Source organism: Vicugna pacos, chromosome 6, assembly GCF_048564905.1.
Source record: "Vicugna pacos chromosome 6, VicPac4, whole genome shotgun sequence".
NCBI lineage: Eukaryota > Metazoa > Chordata > Mammalia > Artiodactyla > Camelidae > Vicugna > Vicugna pacos.
Genome location: NC_132992.1, coordinates 67,133,293 through 67,155,841, shown reverse-complemented (window position 1 = coordinate 67,155,841; position 22,549 = coordinate 67,133,293). Strand labels below are relative to the sequence as shown.

General features: G+C 35.1%; 1 protein-coding gene across 3 annotated transcripts in view; it reads right to left on the bottom strand.

Annotated features, from left to right (window-relative positions):
- The window catches only part of EXD2 (exonuclease 3'-5' domain containing 2), a 69,244-nt gene that overhangs the window by 13,927 nt on the left and 32,768 nt on the right, over positions 1-22,549 (bottom strand). For all 3 annotated transcript variants that reach the window (XM_031679164.2, XM_031679163.2, XM_006206933.4), the window contains exons 2-4: positions 18,310-18,716; positions 5,289-5,545; positions 1,400-1,526 (exon numbers count right to left, since the gene is read on the bottom strand). In XM_031679164.2, coding sequence (XP_031535024.2) covers positions 1,400-1,526; positions 5,289-5,545; positions 18,310-18,669 — 744 coding nt within the window. In that variant the 5' untranslated portion in view covers positions 18,670-18,716. The remainder of the gene's footprint in view (positions 1-1,399; positions 1,527-5,288; positions 5,546-18,309; positions 18,717-22,549) is intronic.

The window sequence follows — 22,549 nt, the reverse complement described above, 5'->3', positions numbered from 1 at the left end:
GATCAAGCCAGGGGATCTAATATCCAAATAATCCGAGTTCTGCAAACAAAAAGGAGGAAAATTTTCTAATAAATATTATGAGAATAATTCTCTGAACTGAAAGATATGAGCTGCCAGACTGAAAGGGTCCACTGAATCTAAGACTATAATGAAAAATGGCCCATACTAATAGACATCATCATGAATTTTAAAAACTGAGAATAAAGAGAATATTTTCCAGAAAGAAAAGTAAGTCACATACTCAACGTCAACACTGGAAGCTTTCAAAGTTCTGAAGGAAAATGATTTCCACCCTAAAATGCTGTCCTCAGCCAAACTATCAGTTAATAGGGAAACCAATGTCTTGTCAGACATGCAGGGTGTCGTAAATTAACTCCCCATGCTCCCTTTCTCAGGAAGCTGTTATGAATGTACTTCACCAAGAAAGAAGACATGCAATTTAAAAAACTGAGGATCTACTATAGAGGAGAGGGGAAGGGAGTTCCCAGGCTGATGGTAAACGCAAAATCCAAGATGAGAGAGTTGGGCAACAGGGCTGGAGTGCAAACAGTCCTGAAAGGAGCAGGAAGACCAAGGGCTCCAGAGGACTGGCTCCAAGGGGAAATGAAGTGCATAAGTTACCTGATTATGCCTGAACCAGAGAGAGGAGATCTCTATATAGGTCTGTCAAAGAGTCTGGGGTTGAAATAGTTAATAGGTATATAGAAAACTAAGCAAATAAAAATGTAAATTTTTACTCCTGGGTAAACAAAAAGTTGTATAAGAAAAAAACTGCAGTTTACTATGTGGAACAGCTATAAATAATATCAATATAAGTAGATATTGATCTAATAAAAATGATGATTTACCTATATTGGGAGCACGGGGAAGGGAATTAAGTCTCTATCTGGGGATAGAAGAACTGCAGGAGTACTAAATCATGTCTTCCACAGTAAGGAGTCAAAAGACAATATGTAAAATAAGAAAAAGCAATATATGCATGTAATTTAAAAATACAATGATAATTACCAGAAAGAAATGAAATTAGTTGTCTCTGACAAGAAGGAAGAGCAATTAGGAATGGGGGGAGGAAGGCAGGGAACTACTTGCTGTTTCTTATAAGTCTTGTAACACTGTTTTTTTAAATTATGCACTTGTATTCATGATTTTCAAAAAGGTACATTTTCCGAAATGCCTGGCAGATAGTAAATGCTCAAACAAAAATAGAATAGAGACTCTCACCCTTTTATTTAAGTGGCATCTGTGTTATTAAAGACCAGTTATTTGGGTATCATTAGACAATGAGTCTATTTTAAGGTATTTCCACCCAGTACTTATATTTGAGGATTAGAATTTTGAAAACCATTTTACTTCACAAGCAATAGCTCTTCCATTCTTCAGCTACTCTGATAAGCAGTACCTGGTCCTCAGTAAGATTCTCAGCATTCCAGTTGCTGCAACGAAGTAGAACGGACTTGTCAAGGGGAAAGTTCAAAACAGTCTCAGCGAGTGATTTCAGGCTAAGCCCATTAGACAGCAAATTGTTTCTATGAGAAATAAATAAAATCATGTATCAAAAACAGGCAAAGGACAAGAACAGGCAAATCAAAAAAAGTGTATAAGTGACCAATAAACAGATGATAAATACTCAATCTCACTACATAAAATAAAACTAAAAGTATATGTAATTTTTAATCCATCAGATTACAAAGATTTTTAAAAATACCTCTGTCTATTATTGGCAGAGCATGAAGAATCAGTCTGCCCTAAAATTCACGAGCTGAACATTTTTACAATCTTTTGAAAAACAGTCTGACAACAAATAGCTATCAAAATTTTGAAGATGAAAATTCTCTGATTCAATAATTCCACTTCTAGGAATTCATCCTAAGACAAAAGCACATAAAACAATCTTCATTACAGCACAATTTATACTAGGAAAGAACTGGAAACAACCTAAAAACCCTCAATAGAGAACTGGTTAAATATCCATGCAATTAAATCCCATACAGCTATTAAAAATAAGGATGTGGATGTATACTGATGTGAAAAGATGTCCATGACATATTAATTAAGTAAAAAGAGATTATGAAAGAAAATACATGTTATAAACCCTTTACATTAAAATATATATACTACATAATAAATGTGGGTATGTGATTCTAGATATGTGAAAGAGAGGAAGCATAAAGAGATAATTGGAAAGATATTAATTAAATGTTAGTGATGTTATCTCTGGGTGTGGGGTTTTGGATGATCAGACATCTTTATCATTTTTATATTTGTATTGGCCAGTGTTTGTGCATTACTTTTCAAATTTGAAAATATGATAAGGCTATTTTCACTGAAGGGGTACAGGTACAATAAAACCAAATAGTCTTCTGTTCTTCAAACACTCTCTGATTAAAGTAGCTGCAGGGTGGTGGGAAAAAATTTAAATTAACCAAGGATTGGAAAATCCAAACAAGAGCTAAATGTAAAATTAAGAACACATCAGTCTCCAAAAAATGGGGCTGACTTTCTGGTTCCCAAGTGAGAGACTAGAAGGTTTAGAGCAGGGAGCTTCAAGGTGGAGGCTCACATCAGGGTTAGAACGTGCAGGATTCCCTCAGGTACTGTGGAAAATGAAATCATTACAATGATGAAGAAAAGGAAATCTTTTCTTATAAATACAAGCAGTAACTTGTTGCATTTCATCACCCTCAAAAGGCAACACTAACTAAAAAGTTAAAAAAAAAAGTCAGACACACTTAGGTAAATAAAATACATAAGGTCATGTTTCAATGAATGGAAATTAAGAATTTGAGAGAGACAAACCACTTTCTTTTCATTTTTAAATCTTTTTATGTTTTCCTTCACATTAGTAATTATAAAAGGAACAAATGTCTATTATTAAAAATTCAAACAACAGAGAAGAGTAATGGGTAAAAAGTGAAAGCTGCTGCCCCCACTTCCACTCCTCAGGAATGACACTCATAAGTACGCTGTGGCCCCTCCAGACCTTTTCTACACACAAATAAACAGATGGTCAGATGGAGAAGCAGATACAGTTTTTTGGTATTTGTTTTGGTTTTTTTTCTGCAAGTGGCTTTATCACTTAATGTATCAGAGACCTCCTTCCATGACAATAAGCACAAATGTACTTATTTCATTCTTTTTAACAAGTATGCAATTTATACGTGTGGGTATTCCATAATTCTTGAAATCATTACCCTTATTGAAAGATAGCACTTAGCTTTTAGTTACTTAATTCCATTTAGGTCATTAGTCTTTTTTACAATGTCATATTTGAGAAAGTTTCATATTTTTTGAGAATGAATTAAAAACAAGATGCCACCTTTGCCACTTTAAAGTTTCACTAGGAAAAATTACAAAGTCATATACAACAATCTCAATAATAAATTATCTTCTGCTAACGTATAATAAAAAATATAAAGAGTATGAAGGAAAAAAGACAGCGTTACCAAGAAAATGTGTACATCTCTCCAAAGTCAAATGAAAGTAACAACTACTTACAGCAAACATCAGGAGCAACCTTATAGCTACAAGTGCTAAGTACAATTCTTGTACTATAATGTCAAATTTCTTCCATTATAATGTCAAAAAATTCAAATTTTACTACTAAAGTATTCATTAATAAAATAAGAATGTTTAGAATGTATGCACGTATACATATGACTGAAGCATTATACTGTATTCCAGAAATTGACACAACATTGTAAACTGACTACACTTCAATAAAAAAAGAATGGAAAAAAAATTTTTAATAGGAATGTTTAAAATTTTAATAAAATTTCATTAAAAGTTAAAAAGCTTGATAAATACTTCATTCTTATTTCTAGAGAAGTTCATGGTAATACTCAACTTTGGCCAAATTTTAATTTTGACATTTGGCTATTCTGCACTTAACCAGATAATTAAATGCACTTCTAATTTCTATATACTCATAGGACTGTAACTGGATAGAAAGAAATCTGGAAGAAGGACAAACCAATCAGATGACGATGGTGCCGAAGGTGGCAGTGACGATGATGATTGACAGTAATGGTTGAAATTTACACAGCACTCTGTATATGTCAAACACCATATCTAAGTTCTTTACATTTAATCCTCACACCAATCCTACGCGGGGGGAACATTATTATTTCTACTTTACAGAGAGGGAACTGAGGAACAGTGAGGCTCAGTAACTTGCCAAAGATCGCACAGCTGGTCAGAAGAAGCACAGGACTCCCACCCCACAGTCAGCTCCAGAGTCAATTCTTAGCCACTACACACAAGGCCTCTAAAAGCCATGTTAGGGTAATAGCACTACCTCTGGGCAGGCAATGCCAAAAAGAGGAGGGCCTGATGAAAGATGGCTTTTTGTTATACTCCAAATAATTTCACAGAGTTAAAAAAATTTTTTACAGTAAATATTTTGATGTATTACTTTAAAAAATTGATATTTTAATTATAAATTTTATTTACATAAGGCAAACTACTAAGCCAAAATAAAATTTCATTTTATACTAAAAAATCATAAGCATAGATTTTAATCAGGCCTTCTCTTAGTGTACCAAATCCTCCAGACTTTCAATATCAGTGTCATGGTAGGGAGAAACTGTTTCAGTTCACATTATTAAAACGAGAACCTGCATATACACAAAGGAAGGTGACTGCAATTCCCTAAAAAAAAAAAAAGGTCGAATTTCCATAAGAATAGAATTCCAAAGAAAAGGAAAATCTCTTCCTCCCCAGAAAAAAGTTAAGTCTACCATCATTTTTGGCCTGAAGCAGGGTTTGCAAACTCAAATGCTTATCAGGATGAGTTGAGGTTACAATGGGAGAGGTGGTGACTGGCAAACTGAACAAAGCATGCCATCTAAAGAAGACGGTGCTACAAGCCAACAGCTGTCATCTAGAACAATTAACCTAGTGTAGTCAGATCACACAATTTTCAAAAGAAGCCAGAGATACAGATTTTTACATTAAATCTTCTGGACTTAAACTAAAATTTCCCCAAAATATCATATGGGAAAAAAACAAAAACAAAATATCTGCAACTCTGATTTGCCCAGGGGGCCCATGAGTTTACAACCTGCATCTTATAGAGACACCTCATTAATGTTTCATCTAAAAAGACCAATTCTAGGTAACTAAAGTTTTTCCAGAAGTTGGAATATTTCTTTACAAATTCAGCACGTATCTCAGAACTTCTGTGCATCTAAAGAATTTTAGATGCTTCATTATTGATTCTCATAATCTACAAATCTTACTAAATATTTGCCCCGCAGCTACAGGAATCCCAGCATTCAAACAAATCATACCTCTGCCTCATGGCTAAGTATCGGAGGTCCAGGCATCCCTTAACCACGAGGCCATAATCCTGCAAAAGCTTGCTGGCATCTTCCGAACATCCTACTCCAACTTTTAAAACAGTGCCATCTGCCAAAATGTCCAATAACGTTTTTGGTACTGTTTTTCCTCCGCAGATCAGCTTGGGCAAGCGAACCAAGACACAGAAACCACTTGGAGAGGCCATTTGAAGGAGTGACAGAGGACTGGCCTTGCCTTCCAAATTCACCTGCAACAGAGGAAAACAGAGTCACAGTTCACACCGCAGCACAGCACCAAGTACAACATGAAACTGTGGCAAGAAAGTCTAAAGAGGTACATTCTTAACTTCCGGAAGGGAACAGCTGGCCAGAGTTTGGCTAAAACCTAAGGATGAGTTAATGCTAACAAATGGGATGGACTCTGTCAAGCCGCAGCCTAAACAGGTTACTTACTGCGGGCCCAAAGACGAGCCTGAAATGCGAGCAGTCCATAAATAGTGACCAGCTGACCCGGAGGAGCGCTGGGACACACATTGGCAGAGTCACAGGAAACACACTGGTTTAAACAGCTAAGGGAATAAAAAGCTAAGGAGCAAGAGTGCCAATTGATAACACTCTCTTTCCATTATCCATCAATACGCAGGCTAGTAACCTGACATTGCCTCAAGATTCGATTTCTGAAAAGAGGTAGGAAATACAGTACTATTAATAAGTGGTACCTGCCAATATAATAAAGCCTGGTAGCTCAAAGTGCTTTCTCAGCATTTTATGGTCACAAATGTTGTTCTTAAAGAAATGCATATTAAGCATAAGCTAAGGATCCTCATATTTTAAGAGATAAAAGTAACTTTATATATGAACTGATCTAGTTTCAATCTTTTTGAGATAATAAGTTGGAGAAAATGCTGAAAGTTAAGGAAGTTATTCCCAGAAAAGTTTACATACAAAATTCACATTAATTAAAGGTTCTCTAAAGCTATCCACAGAACCCAGGTTAAGCATGCAATAAATTCCAATCCTTCTCATTTTTTCAGGAGAGGAAATTTAAGGTCTACAGGTGAAGCTGTTTGCCTAAACATGGAGATAATGGCAAAGTCAGAACTAGAACCTAAATTTCTCAATCTGTAGAACAGAGAAGAAACAGTCAAGATCATGATCACAAAGAATGCTATTAAAAGCAAAATTCACAAGGGACTTCACCCTCGACTTCTACTTCAGTGCTAAGTAAAACCATGGCTTAACACACAAAAGCTTCAGGATTTTTCTTGTCAGGCACTATCTATCAACAGGGGCCATTTCCATATCCTCAAATGAAAACATGCCAGTTTGATCTCCAATGTGTCTATTTCTTGGGGCTCTGCCAAAGTCAAAAAGACCTACAGGAAAGTTGTTCCTGTTCTGTAACAATTTATCTGGACATGGCCAAATCACCTTTTTAAAATTATTATTATTAAAGCTTAAGTCTCTCCCTTTGTAATACCAGGTGTCTTCATGAAAAAGCTGTCAATCTCTACTTCTAATATTTAGCACTCCTAATTTGACATAATACTGCTAAATCTTAAGGTCAAATCTTCGTACTTCTTTTCAGTCAAATTCCATTGTCTAAGATACACTAAAAAAATAACTACATAGATTAGTTGTCTCTTTAATACTGTTTCTGGATTGTGCTTAAGATTCATTGTATTATAATTAAGGTCTTCCTATCAGAAATCCAAATGTTTATGATTCTAATAGGTATCTAATTTACACTGAATGTATAATTGGAAGAATAATGCTTCCAGCAGAATCAGTCTGGCTTAAAAAATAAGATATCTAGTCTTTGTTTCTCATATTTCCCCCCTTGCTATCATCTTTTTGCCTTGACAGCACTTACTACCCATGGGAAAAATGAAACCTTTGGCTTACCAATGTTATATTTATTAGGGGAAAAAAAGACATTTAAATTTCATTAGCATTATGTAATCCAGTAGTCACTTTTTTTTGGTTAGTCAACTCATAAAAAATGTTTGGAATTACACAATACATATGCACATGTATTTATAAATCATATAAATGTAGTACTACACTAATGTATTACAGACATTAAATATACATAAACATTTTAAATGAATTATTCCATCAATAATTATAGACAAAATTTCTAACACTTTTTTCTATATTTCAGTGATTCAGTTAGAAAGGATTGGTTTAGAGATCCTCCTTCCGAGGGCCAGTGGATAATCCATTTTAGTTTCAGAAGTCTATTAAGTACAGAGCAGATAAACTTTCTGGAAAAGTCCGTGATTCTTTAAATGACCCCGTGATGGCAGCAGGGAGTAAAGAATAACCTGGGACTGTCTTCTGGGCTGGAACAACGTTCAGTAACAAGCACCCCTAGTCTGTGGATTATGCATCAATTCAATTTAGACTATGGCTTTGAGACAGGAATTTGTTTGTCCTGTTCAAGCAATAGAATAAAGGCCCAATGAGGCAGGAATATATGTAATAAGAGGAGGATGGGAAGAAAATAGGAGACAGAATCAGAGATGTTGAGAGGTGAGAGCATGTGAATCCTTAAGAACACATAACTAAAACATTTTGGTTTTATACGAAGCAATGGAAGGGTTTTAAGCAGGGGTCCGACATGATCAGATTTGCATTTTTAAAAGATCACTTTGGTTACCATATGGAGAAGGGACTGTACATGTACAAGAATCCAAGTAAGGAAGCCGGTCAGGAGGCTATTGCAAAGGTCTAGGTGAGAGACACTTGAGGCCTGGACTAGGAAGGAAGTAGACGAGATGTAGAGAAGTAGGTGGCTGCAAAATCTATTTTGTAATATTTCCTAAATGGATGGGAAGCGTTAATAGTAAGGAAAAAGAAGGAGACTTGAGGCAAGCCTGAAGCCTGGGCCAGCAGAAGGATGCTCTTGGGAAAATGATCTTCACTTCATTCCATCTTTATTACACCAATTATCTGCACCTGTTAAGCACAGTGGTCTGAAGCCAGAGACTCCAGAAAAAATCAGGCAGGAGACATGAACCAGAAAGATATCTAAGATTTCCATCTCCTTCCTTCCCAGGAGAAAGGCAATAATAGCTTCTGAAACATGGCAGAATCCTCATTTTATCCATAGTGATTTATCCATAGCTGCACATCATCATAGGTAACTATCTGGAAACCCATACCTCTACCTGGTAGCATGCTGTGTTACTTCCTGCTTTCTACAGCCACTTATTTGAATTTCCACATATTTTGCCATTAAAAAAATTTAACACACTGTAAATGCCTATTTCTGTCTGACTTTCAATCATACCACTTCTGTTAGACAACCCTTAGCGGGGAGCTCTCTGATTTTAATCTTAAAGGTGGAGAACACTAGGGATAATATAAGTTTGAGGAGAAAAATTAAGAGTTCTGTTAGGAACATGTTAAGTTTAAGATGACTATTAGATATTCAAGGGAGATGTCAAGTAGACAGATGGATATAAAAGGCTATAGTTCTAATTTTGAGAGTCATCAGCCCATCAGTGATATTTAAAGCTATAAAATTAGATGAGATCGCTTAGGAAAAGAATAAGATTAGAGGACATGAATTAGTGGTCCATGGACCCACCTGCTGACCCACGGACATGTTTAATTTTTTTTTTTTTTTGGTTTCCATATTTTTAAAAGCTTGTGTTAGATTTTTTAAATTAGTGGAATTCACATTTTTAAAAATCTGTATGTCAAGTTACTTTTTAAAGAACTGGACAATATGGCAACACTTGGCTTGAACTGTGTAGCAGCTTCCTCATTTATAAAAGGCATGAAGTCTCAAATTCACCATAATGTCTTCTCAACACTGAAGCCAATTGTCATTTTCCATTTATCAGTGTATTTGCACACCACTGTTTTTCTAATACAAAGAAATATTTCTCAGTATCCGTGTTTCTATCAAAACCAGAAAAATGGAAGCTAGACCACAGAGGCCTTATGCTTAAGAAAAAAAGGGAGAAAGCATATTTCTTTATGAAATTGAATAATATTCCTATTCATTCAAAAGTGCGAACAATCACTCTAGTTCATTCATTTACATTTCCTGTCTGGACCCTGTTGGCATCTGAGTTGGCAATTCCTGGGGGAGATACAGAAGAGACTAAACTGGAGCCATCTCAATATTTAGATGTCAGGTAGAAGGGGGATCACAAAAGGAAAAAGAGGAAAGAACTGTAAGATAGGAGACAGGAGACTGTGACGGCATGAAAATGAAGAGAATGCTTCGTGCAGGAATTATGCAGATATTTTTCAGAGCCAAAATAATGAGTCTGTATAAGTGTCCACTGGATTAGAAAACAAGAAAGTCATCAATTTGATCAGTTTTAGTGAAGCAGTATGGTAGGATGTTAGATTAAAGTCAGTTGAAGAATAAATTGAGAACAGCAAATATACCCAAACAAGTAGAAGAAATAAAATAACAGAGAAAGAGCAGAAATCAATGTAATAGAACAAAAACATACAAGAAAAGATCAACAAAGCCAGAAGCTGGTTCTTTGAAAAAGATTAATAACATTGATAAACCCATGGAAGGAGTAATGAGGCGAAAAAGAGAGAAGCACAAAGAAGCAATGTCAAAAATGAGAAAGGAGCCATCCCAACATATCCATCAGACAGGAAATAAATTGTCAGAGGATATTATAAATAAGTATATGCCTGTAATTTAAAAATTTCAAAGAAGACAGATTTAGATGAAAAATATAATTTACCAAAACAGACAAGAAGAAACAGAAAAATATCAATATCCCCAAACTATTAAAGAAATTGTATTCATAATTCAAAAACTTCCCTTAAAAAAATTTCATACAGTTTCACCAGCAGATTTTAATCAAACATTTAAGGAAAAAAGAATGATGATCTTACACAAAGTCTTCCAGAGAACACAAAAATAAGGAACAGCCCTAACTCATCGTGGAGGCCAGCATTACTTTTTTTTTTAAACCGAAATCTGACAAGATCATTTCTAGAAAGGAAAATTATAAGCCAGTATCACTCACAGACTAGATTATTTTGTAAAATCCTCTAAAAATACTAGCAAAAGGAATTCAGCAATGTATAAGATACCATGACCAAGTTGGGTTTATTCCAGGAATTCAAAAAATGTATTTCACCACAAAAAAACAGAGTAAAGGAAAAAAACTACATACTCATCTCAAGAAATGCAGAAAAAGTATCTGATAAAATTCAACAACTATTCATGATTTTCAAAAAAAACTCTAAAAAAATTGAAGGATAGTTAATTTACAATATTGTGTTAATTTCAGGTATACAGCTACATGATATATATTTTTTTCAAATCATTTTCCACTATAGGTTATTACAAGATATTGACTATAGTTCCTTGTGCTATACAGTAAATCCTTGTTGCTTATCTATTTTATGTATGGTAGTTTATATCTGCTAATCCTTTACTCCTAATTTATCCCTCCTCTCTCCCTCTCCCCTCTGGTAACCAGAAGTTTGTTTTCTATGTCTGTGAGACTGTTTCTGTTTTATATATAAATTCATTTGTACTATTTTTTAGATTCCATATATAAATGATATCCTATAGTATTTCTTTCTCTGTCTCACTTATTTCACTTAATATAATAATCTCTAGGTCCATCAATATTGCTGCAAATGACCATATGTCATTCTTAAAAAAAAATCTTAACAAACCAAGAACAGAATTGAACAATTTAATCTGCAAAGGGGTCTACAAACAAACCTACTGCATATGTCATCCTCCATACGAAAATGTTGAATGTGAGAAAATTTTTGCAAATGAAACCAACAAAGGCTTGATCTCCAGAATATACAAGCAGCTCATATGACTTAATAAGAAAAAAACAAACAACCCAATCCAAAAATGGGCAAAAGACCTAAACAAGCAATTCTCCAAGGAAGACATACAAATGATCAATAGGCACATGAAAAAATGCTCAATATCACTAATTATCAGAGAAATGCAAATCAAAACTACAATGAGGTATCACCTCACACCAGTCAGAATGGCCATCATTCAAAGGTCCACAAATGACAAATGCTGGAGAGGCTATGGAGAAAAGGGAACCCTCCTACACTGCTGGTAGGAATGCAGTTTGGTGCAGCCGCTGTGGAAAATGGCATGGAGATTCCTCAAAAGACTAGGAATACACTTACCATATGACCCAGGAATCCCACTCCTGGGCATATTTCCAGAAGGAACCCTACTTCAAAATGACACCTGCACCCCAATGTTCACAGCAGCACTATTTACAATAGCCAAGACATGGAAACAGCCTAAATGTCCATCAACAGATGACTGGATAAAGAAGATGTGGCATATTTATATCATGGAATACTATTCAGTCATAAAAACCGACAACATAACACCATTTGCAGCAACATGGATGTTCCTGGAGAATTTTATTCTAAGCGAAGTAAGCCAGAAAAGAGAAAGAAAAATACCATAGGAGATCACTCATATGTGGAATCTAAAAACACAAAACAAAACAAAACAAAACATAAATACAAAACAAAAACAGACTCATAGACATAGAATACAAACTTGTGGTTGCCAAGGGGGTGGGGGTGGGAAGGGACAGACTGGGATTTCAAAATGTAGAATAGATAAACAAGATTATACTGTATAGCACAGGGAAATATATACAAGATCTTATGGTAGCTCACAGTGAAAAAAAATGTGACAATGAATATGTGTATGTTCATGTATAACTGAAAAATTGTGCTCTACACTGGAATTTGACACAACATTGTAAAATGACTATAACTCAATAAAAAAATGTAAAAAAATAATAATACAAAAATGTAGAAAGCTGTCGTCAAGGATGCCTACTATCACCACTTCTACTGAACACTATACTGTGACCCTAGCCAGTACAATGAGGCAAGAAAAGAAACACAATGTGTAAGGACCAGAAAGAAATAAAATAATAACTTCACTGATATAATAGTTTACACAGAAATCCAAAAGGAATTAGCAGTAATTCTACAAGTAATTAGAATTAATAAGTGAGTTTATTATGTTCTTTAATACAAGAGAAATATATCTTTAAACTGCATTTCTATATACCAGAAACACAAATTTTTAAAGGTTTCATTTATAATACAATTTTCTAAATTACATAAAACTATAAATACATATAAAGAGAAATTAAAGATCTAATTAAATATTCTTAGAAAACTCAGTACTAAAAGAAGTCAATTCCCCACCAATTGATCCATTGATTCAATGCAATCTCAATCACACTATCAAGAATTTTTTTTTGTAGAACCCAAAAAGCTGATCCAAAATGTATAAGGAAATGCAAAGGACCAAGACTATCCAAGACATTCTGGGAAAAGAACAAGATAGAAAGCCTTGGTGTTGCAGGTATCAAAAGTTATTATAAAGCAACTGTAACTAAGACAGTTTGTGATCACTGGTGGAAGAACAGAAAAATAGATTATTAGAGAGTCTAGATTTACTTATATATAGATATTTGTTTTATAGTAAATTGGCATTGCAGAACAGTGAGGAGAGGTTTATCTTTTCAATCAATGGTGCTAGGACAGTTGGATATGCATATGGAGGGAAATAAAACTCATTTCCATCTCACATCATACACACATACACACACAAACACACACACACACACACAAAATCAATTCCAGGTGAATTGTAAATCTAAATATGCAAGGTTAAAGCCACAAAACTCCAAGAAAATAACACAGGAGAGTATCTTCATGACTAGGGGCAGGGTAAGACTTGTTAAACAGCACTATATAAATCTGATCATCAAGAGATAACATTAAAAGAATGTAAAGGCAATCCACAGAATGGGGGAAGACATTTACAATGCATTTAACTTACAAAGGGTTCATATCTAGAATATATAAAGAACTCCAATAAATCAGTAAAAAATAGACAACTCAATAGAAAAAGAGGTAGGAGACTTAAACAGGTACTCCATAAAACAAGATATCTAAATGATCAATTAAATACTAAAAGATGCTCAATCTCATTACTAATCAGGGACATGCAAATTTAAAACTGCAATGAAATATTATTATACATCCATTAGAATGGCTAAAATTTTAAAATCTGACAGTACCAAACGCTGACGGGGTTATAAGACAAAGGCAATTTTCATAGTCTTGGTGAGAGGTTAAATTAGTAGAACCACTTCTGAAAACAACTGAAACAATGGGTACATTCATATACTACTGATGAGAGAATAAACTAGTTAAAACCACCTTGGAAAACAATTTGGCATATCTATAAAAGTTAAAGATATAGATACAAATTCTATGATCCAGGACGCCACTCACAGATACATATACCTAATAATAATAAATGCATTTGTTCATTGCAGCATTCTTTGTAAGAGTCCCAACCTGTAAACAACCCAAATATCTATCAATATTAAAACGGATGAATAAATCTTGATGTATTTACATAACAGGCTACTACATGGCAGTGAATCACAGTCACAACATGGGTAAATCTCACAAACATAATACTGAACAAAAGAAGCCAGACACAAAATACATACTTGATAGCTTCATTTACATTAAATTTTAAAAAACAGACAAAAGTCAATTACAGTGCCTAGAGATGCATGCTTGAGTAGCAAAAGTATAAAGAAAAACAAGAAAGTAAATACCATAAAATCAAGATAATGGTAACTCTTAGAGGGGAGGAGGGAGACAATGATTACTAGGGGTCACAAGGAGAGCTTCTGGGGTTCTAGCAAATTCTGTTTCTTGACCTAGTTCCTAGTGACATAGATATTTTCTTTGGGAAATCATTTAGCTGTTTATTTTCGTTTCAGGCACTTTTCTTCATGTGTTTTATTTCACAAGAAAGATAAAAAAAAAGACTCAAGGGGCAAGTTAAATAGCAGATTAGACAGAACTAAAGAAAGAAAAAGGGAAGTATAAAAGAGACCTGAAGAAATTGTGCAGAATGAATCCAGGGAGACAAAGATGTTAGGCATTAAAGGAGTACAAACCATGTAAGGGAGCATAAAAAGTTCAGAGCACAGCTGATCAAGTTCCAACAAGAAAGAAGGAGGTGAAAAAGGTGGAAGAAGAGGAAGGGGAGGAGGAGAAGGAGGAGGATAAACAGGGTAAAGGCAATCTTCGAAGAGAATTAAAAATTGATTTAAGATATCTATCCTTACATCCAGATATCTCTCTGAATCCCAAGCAGGAATACAGAGAGAAGACAACACCTAGTCTTATCATAGTGAAACTTCAGAACCACCAACTCAAAGAGAAGATCTTAAAAGGAGTTACAAAAAATTAGATTACCTATAAAGAACCAATATTTAGACTGACAGTTATTTTCAGTGCAACAATGGAAGCCAGAAGAAAATGGGATGCAATCTTGAAAATGATGATAAATTGCTAAACTGGAATTGTATCTCCAGTAAAAATATCTTCCAAGATCAAAGGCAAAATAAAGACGCTTTCAAAACAAGAATGATTAAGTTTACTATCTATGAGTCCTCAAGAAATGAACTTTTAAAGTTCAAAAACAGACACATAGATCAATGGAATAGGATAGGACATCCGGAAATAAACCCACCCACTTATGGTCAATTAATCTATGACAGAGGAGGCAAAAATATACAATGGAAAAAAGACAGTCGCTTTAATAAGTGGTGCTGAGAAAACTGGACAGCTACCTGTAAACGAATGAAATAAGAACATTCTCTAACACTATATACAAAAATAAACTCAAAATGGATTAAAGATCTAAATATAAGACTGGGTACTATAAAACTCGTAGAGGAAAACACAGGCAGAATACTCTTTGACATAAATTGCAGCAATATGTTTTTTGAACCAGCTCTTAGAGTAATGGAAATAAAAGCATAAACAAATGGAATCTAATTAAATTTAAAAGCTTCTGCACAGCTAAGGATACCATCAACAAAACGAAAAGACAGCCTACAGAACAGGAGAAAATATTTGCAAATGATGCAACCAACAAGAGACTAAATTCCAAAATATACAAAAAGCTCATATAGCTTAATATAAAAAAATACTACAAGCAACCCAACCAAAAATGGGCAGAAGACCTAAATAGACATCTCTCCAAAGACATCCAGATGGCCAGCAGGCACATGAAAAGATGCTCAACATCGTTAATTATTAGAGAGGTGCAAATTAAAACTACAATGAGGTATCACCTCACAACAGTCAGAATGGCTATCATTAAAAAGCCTACAAATAATAAATGCTGGAGAGGGTGTGGAGAAAAAGGAACCCTCTTAAACAATTGGTGGGAATGTAAACTGGTACAGTCACTATGGAGGATAGTATGGAGGTTCCTTAAAAAACTAAAAATAGACTTAAATGATCCAGCAATCCCACTCCTGGGCATATACCCAGAGAAAACTGTAATTTGAAAAGATACATGCACCCCAATGTTCATAGCGGCAAAATTTACAATAGCCAAGACATGAAAACAATCTAAGTGTCAACTGACAGATGAATGGATAAAGAAAATGTGGTACATACATTCAATGGAATACTACTCAGCCATAAAAAGAATAAAATACCATTTGCAGCAACATGGATGGACCTGGAGATCATCATTCTAAGCCAGATAAGAGAAGGAAAAATATCATATGATATTGCTTATATGTGGAATCCAAAAAAAAAAAAGACACAAATGAACTTAATTTACAAAACAAAAACAGACTCACAGACACAGAGAACAAATTTATGGTTACCAGGGGGTACAGGGGATAAACTGGGAGTTTGAGATTTGCAGATACTAACTACTACATGTGAAATAGATGAACAACAAGTTTATACTGTATAGCACAAGGAACTATATTCAATATCTTGTAGTAACCTATAATGAAAAAGAATATGAAAATGAATATGTATGTATATGTATAACTTAAACATGCTGTACACCAGAAATTGATACAACGTTGTAAACTGACTATACTTCAATAAAAAAGAATGCAAATTTTAAAAAATTTTTTAAATCTTCCAAGATCAAAAGCAAAATAAAGACACTTCCAAAACAATACTGATTAAGTTTAGTACTGAGTCCACAAGAAGAGAACTTCTCAAGGATCATCTTAAAGAGAATGATGCCAAGTAGGGAGGGATATAGCTCAGTGGTACAGCACATGCTTATTAGCACGCACAATGTCCTGGGTTCAATCCCCAGTATCTCCACTAAACAAACAAACAAACAAACAAATAAACACAAGAAGCCTTTAAAAAAGAGAGGGAATGATGCCAGAATGTTCTGAGATATAAGGAAAGGTAAGCAAAGAAAAAGGTAAACACTTGGGTAAATCTAAACAAATACTGACTAAATAAAAGAAGAACAAAAACAGTAACTAAACAAGTACTTACACAAAAGTGAATGAAAGAGAAAGGGAAACAAATGGAAAAATGAAGAGAACAAGGATGGATGGAACAGTTTTTCTGTGGCAGCAATCAGAGAAATACAATCACACCTGAAGGGAGATGTGGCATCAGTGTAAGTTCAGAACACTCAAAAGCCAAAACAAAGTGAGTTTTGGATTATTTGCCACTTTAACTTATCCGTGCCTCTGCTACAGTAATCAAATATATTATTAAATCAATTGCTGTTACTATTCACTTCAGACCACTCTGTTTTTGCTGTAGTTATACTTCGTTTAGTTGGAATAATCAGGGTATTTGGCAAATGTGAACTTTCATAATCTACCAAAGCTCACTGTTTACTGTGTTTTCTTCTACTGCTGTTGGTGTAAATATTTCTAGAATGATATAGAAACATGTTAATATATCGAAAATGATATAATTCATATACACAACAGATTAAAAATTCCCTATCCTTTCCTGATGGCCCAAGGTCATTGGTATAAACCACTACTCTTGCTGATATAAAGAAACACCCTCAGGAGCTATAGAAGGCCTTGTGTGACTACTAAACTTTTCCCACACTGTCACATGTTCTCTTCTTGGTCATCATTGTATTGGCATCTGATAATCCCTCCTACCAACCTGTGATCTGATTTTGTGGCAGCTATTCTGCTCAGGGCCTCTTTCCATGACACTTCCTGGCTCTTGACTGAACTCCAGATACCCAGATGATATATATCAGAGAATCTTGGCAAGGTATTATTCTGTTTAATAAGAGATGATAACTATGATTTATTTATATTTTTGTAGTAACTTCTGTTTCAAGGAGATTAAAGTTCACTCTGTGAATCAGAATGACAGAAGAATAGGTGTACCATATCCTCATCACAACTATGTGACAACACTCCCAAAGGAACGGCTATTAGAAAAATTAATCAGATGTTTAAGACCAACTCAAAAGCTAGTTACTAACTTCATAGCCTTGGGCAAGTAACTTAAACTTTTTTATGGTTTCCTAGCTGTAAAGTGAAGATAATAGTATCTTCCTACAGAGAATTATTGTCAAAATTAAATGAGATAATACAAAAAAAACCCCCACAAAACCGAGCACAGTACCTGGCATGGAGTAAACAATGTCTTACATTTTAACTATTATCTTTTAAAATTCTAATTCATGTAATAATTCCCCTTAAATAGACTTCCTTAACTATCTTCTCCTTATGAAAACACTACTAAAAATATTAACAGTAGCTAATATTTAATGAGCACTCACTATATGTTAAAATTGTGCTGAAGCCTACATAGGGATCATCTATTTGAATCCTTAAAAAAGCCCTGGGTGGTGGAGTCTATTACATCCCTATTACAGATAAGTATGCTGAGGCTCAAAGAGGCTAAGTAGCTTGTCCAAGACAAGTTCACAGAATGATAAGTGGTGAAAAGGAACTCATACAGGTCTGACTCCAGAATCCATGACGATAAGCACTCCCCTATCCCGAGAAGAGAAGCCGCTTCCCCTTCTGCTCAAATTTATTTACAAGTAAGTTGAGAACAAGCTAATTTTCCTTTATTCTTATTCTCTATTTGACTATTCAAGGTTCCTAGCTGGAAGAACGGAAAAGACTGATTTGTTTTATTTTTGCTTTTAACTTACCCACTCACAGTCGATTCCAAGGACTGGGAAATCCTCTAACTCATTCCTAAGCAAGGGCTCGATTTGATCCCACTCTGCCTCCTGAGACACAGTCACCACCTTTGCTTGGAGGATCCTCTCCTCCCAGGAGGCTCTGGGGGCACTGGAGCGCGACTGGTCCTCTTCTGGGGCGGGCAGCTCTCTCCTGCCTGGCACTTTCTGCGGCGGAGGCGGAGGCGGAGGCGGCGGCGGCGGCGGCTGCTCCCGGGTCCCACGGTTCGTTTTACTCCTCCGACGCTGGATGCCTTTCCACAGGACAAACCCCCCGACAGCCACCCCAAGAAGGGTGGTCACTGTCAAAGCCACTAAATGTTTAGACATCTTCAACTTTTCTGCTATTTAGGAAAGCATATCACTAATCCCACAATCTGCAAAACAAATGGTAACAATACATTTACATACAAAATTTAAAGCTACGTGAAAACAAGTTTTCCCCGAAAAAGTTCCAATTTCAATCCATGTGCCCACAAATTTAAAAAATTGTTACAAATTTCCACTTAACACAATGATATTTAAAATTTTTTTCCCTTTTGTACATCCTGTACTCCATCTCCATTCTCACCCGAGAAACATCCCCTTCCTGCCCTCTACTAGTTGTCCAGGGCTCTCTTAATCCTATAAAATCATATCAATCAAAACAGAATAAACTAGACTCTCACTTCCACTTGCTGACGTATTGTGAGTAAATTTTAGTTAACATACATGCCTCAGGCTGTTGGCACTTTAAACCCTCAATCTCCAACAGTCAAATGGAAACTTCTGCTCTTAAGTTAAAAAAAAAAAAATTCTTATCATCAGCAAGTTGGTGGGAAGTTTTTTTTTTCTTTTCACTTTTCTAGAAGGTATGGGTGGTAGGGGATGGAACAAACAGGCTTGAGTAAACATGGATTTTTCTGTTCCTCCAGAAGTCTCAGTAGTTCTCCATAGAAACAGAGTCAGTTACTGAGGGTATGCTAGAGCAGTACAAAAGGAAAGACGGAGTTAGAAAAGAAAAAGAAAAGAACAGGACTTAGAGAGAGACCCAAGATGTTTAGAAAGAGGTTGCAAATTGAAATGTCCACAGGGTCAAAACAGGATAACATAAATAAGTGAAGAAAGCCAAGTGCAAGAGAAAACTGACACAGACATCCTATTAAATACGTAGGAACTGTCTTCCTCTATCACAAAATACCCTCTTTCCCATTTTTCTTCTGTGAAATAAAATTCATATTTTATGGCAAGTCAAGAAAAGATTAAACAAAAAAATTTCTCCGCTCTTTGGCCTCTCTCCCCCACTGTGCATTGTGTATCTCCATTATGCATCAACCAAACCTTCCCCATCAGCAGAAATACATGCTCAACCCTAAAGAGCAATGTTCTAGCATCAACAAGACAACTCTTTAAAGATAACATTCCTTCTTGATCTCATAAGGAAACACATGGTGCTTACATCTGGATTATGTAAACTGTCAATAATACATCATTTGCTGTACAGCCCTTGACTTCCAAACAGTGGAACAGTTCTCAGAGCTTCCTGACATGCTCTTCCCAGGTTGTAATCCTCAAAATTTAGCTCTTATAAAATTTTCCATTTCTTTCTTAGATCGATTGATTACTTTTTTTCACTGATACTTACAAGGTGGTTTTTTCCCCATCTATCTCCTGTTTTTGACAGAAAAATAGGTATATACTACTATTTCTGTACTATTTTAAAAACAACAGTAAAAATGTAACAGTAAATTGAAAATGAATGGAAATAGTACTGGCCTTGGCCTCAATAATGGAGAGAAAACATGAGACAGCAAACATTCAACACAAGCTGTTGATCCTGTTTGGGAAGAAGGCCCAGTGTGGTCAGATTATCTTGATTATTCAAGAGAAGTCAAATATCTGAGTTTTTGTAAAACATCACCATTTTTAAGTGCCAGCAACAAATTCACAGTTTTTGAAACACTGTGCCAGCCAAATAAAAATATTTTGGGCTCTGCACTACCCAGATCGTAAAGATGATCAAAGAGCTTGGGAGAAGAATGGATGCACAGGGCAAGAAGTTAGAAGTTTTTAATAAAGAGTTAGAAAATATAAAGAATAATCAAACAGAGATGAAAAATGCAATAACTGAAATGAAAAATACACTAGAAGGAATCAATAATAAACTAAATGACACAGAGGAATGAATCAGTGACCTGGAGACAGAATAGTGGAAATCACTGCCACTGAATAGAAAAAAAAAGAATAAAAAGAAATAAGGACAATTTAAGAGACCTCTGGGACAACATCAAGTGCACTAATATTCACACTATAGGAGTCCCAGAAGAAGGGAAAGAGAAAGGGCCTAAGAAAATATTTGAAGACATAATAGCTGAAAACTTCCCTAGCCTGGGAAAGGAAAGAGTCACACAAGCCCAGGAAGTGCAGAGTCCCATACAAGATTAACCTCAAGAGGAACACACCAAGACACATTATAATTAAAACACACTGTAATTAAAACAAAGAGAGAATATTAAAAGCAGCAAGAGAAAAGCAACAAATAACACATAATGGAACTCCCATAAGGCTATCAGCTTATCTATCAGCAGAAATTCTACAGGCCAGAAAGAAGTGATATTATATATTCAAAGTGATGAAAGAGGAAAAACTACAACCAAGAATACTCTTCCCATCAAGGGTCTCCTTCAGATTTGATGGAGAAATCAAAAGCTTTACAGACAACCAAAAGCTAAAAGAATTCAGCTCTGTCAAACCAGCTTTACAACAAATGTTAAACTTCTCTAGGTAGAAAAAGAAAAGGCCACACTGGAAACAAGAACATTATGAAATGAAAAAGCTCACTGGTAAAGGCAAACACACAATAAAGGTAGAATATCAGCCACATGCAAAGCTAGTAGGGAGGTTAAAGGACAAAAGTAGCAAAATCATCTATCTCTACAATAAGCAGTTAAGGGATACACAGAACAATTAGATGTAAAATACGGTATCAAAAGCAGTAATCATGAGGGGAGAAGAGTACAAATGCAGTGTTTTTAAAATGCATTTGAAATTAAGAGATCAGCAACTTAAAACAATCATGTATGTATGCAGACTGCTATACCCAAACCTCATGGTAACTGCAAATCAAATATCTATAATAGACACATACATACACACACACACACACAAAGGAATATAAACATAACACTAAAGATAGCCATCAAATCACAGAGAAGAGAGCAAAAGAAAAAGGGCTGGGGGCAAGACCTACAAAAACAAATCCAAAACAATTAATAAAATGGTAATAAGAACATACATATTGATAATTACCTTACATATAAATAGACTAAATGCTTCAATGAAAAGACACAGACTGGCTGAATGGATACAAAAAAGAAACAAGACCAGTTTATTTGCTGCCTAAAAAAGACTCACTTCAGACCTAGAGACACAAACATTGAAACTGAGAGGATGGGAAAAGGTATTCTGTGCAAGTGGAAATCAAAAGAAAGTTGGAGTAGCAATACTTATATGAAGCAAAACAGACTTTAAAATAAAAACTGTACAAGAGACAATAAAGGACACTACATAATGTTCAAGGGATCAATCCAAGAAGATGTAACAGTTGTAAATGTATTGTGCACCCAACTTAGGAGCACCTCAATGTATATGGCAACTGTTAACATAAAGGGAAAAATTGACTATAACAAAATAATAGTAGAGGACTTTAATACCCCATTTACATCAATGGACAGATCATTCAGATACAAAATCAGTAAGGAAACACTTGTCTTCAAGGACACGTTAGACCAGATGGACTTAATTTATTATATAGAAAGCATTCCATCTGAAGGCAGCAGAATATACATTCTTTTCAAGTGCACATGGGACATTCTCCAGGATAAATCACATGCTAGGCCACAGAACCAGCCCCAGTGAATTTAAGAAAATTAAAGTCATAACAAGTACCTTTTCTAACCAAAACATTATGAAACCAGTAATCAATTACAAGGAAAAAAAATACAAGTTAAATAAGTCAGACAAAAAAGGACAAATACTGTATGATATCATTTACATGGTGGAATCTAAAAAAATACAACAACAACAACAAATACAACAAACTAGTGAGTATAACAAAAAAGAAGCAGACTCACAGATCTAGAAAACAAGCGAGTGCTTACCAGTGGGAAAGGGAAGGGGGAAGGGCAAAATGGATGAGGGAGAAAGGGGGTTATCATGAGATTATATGAAA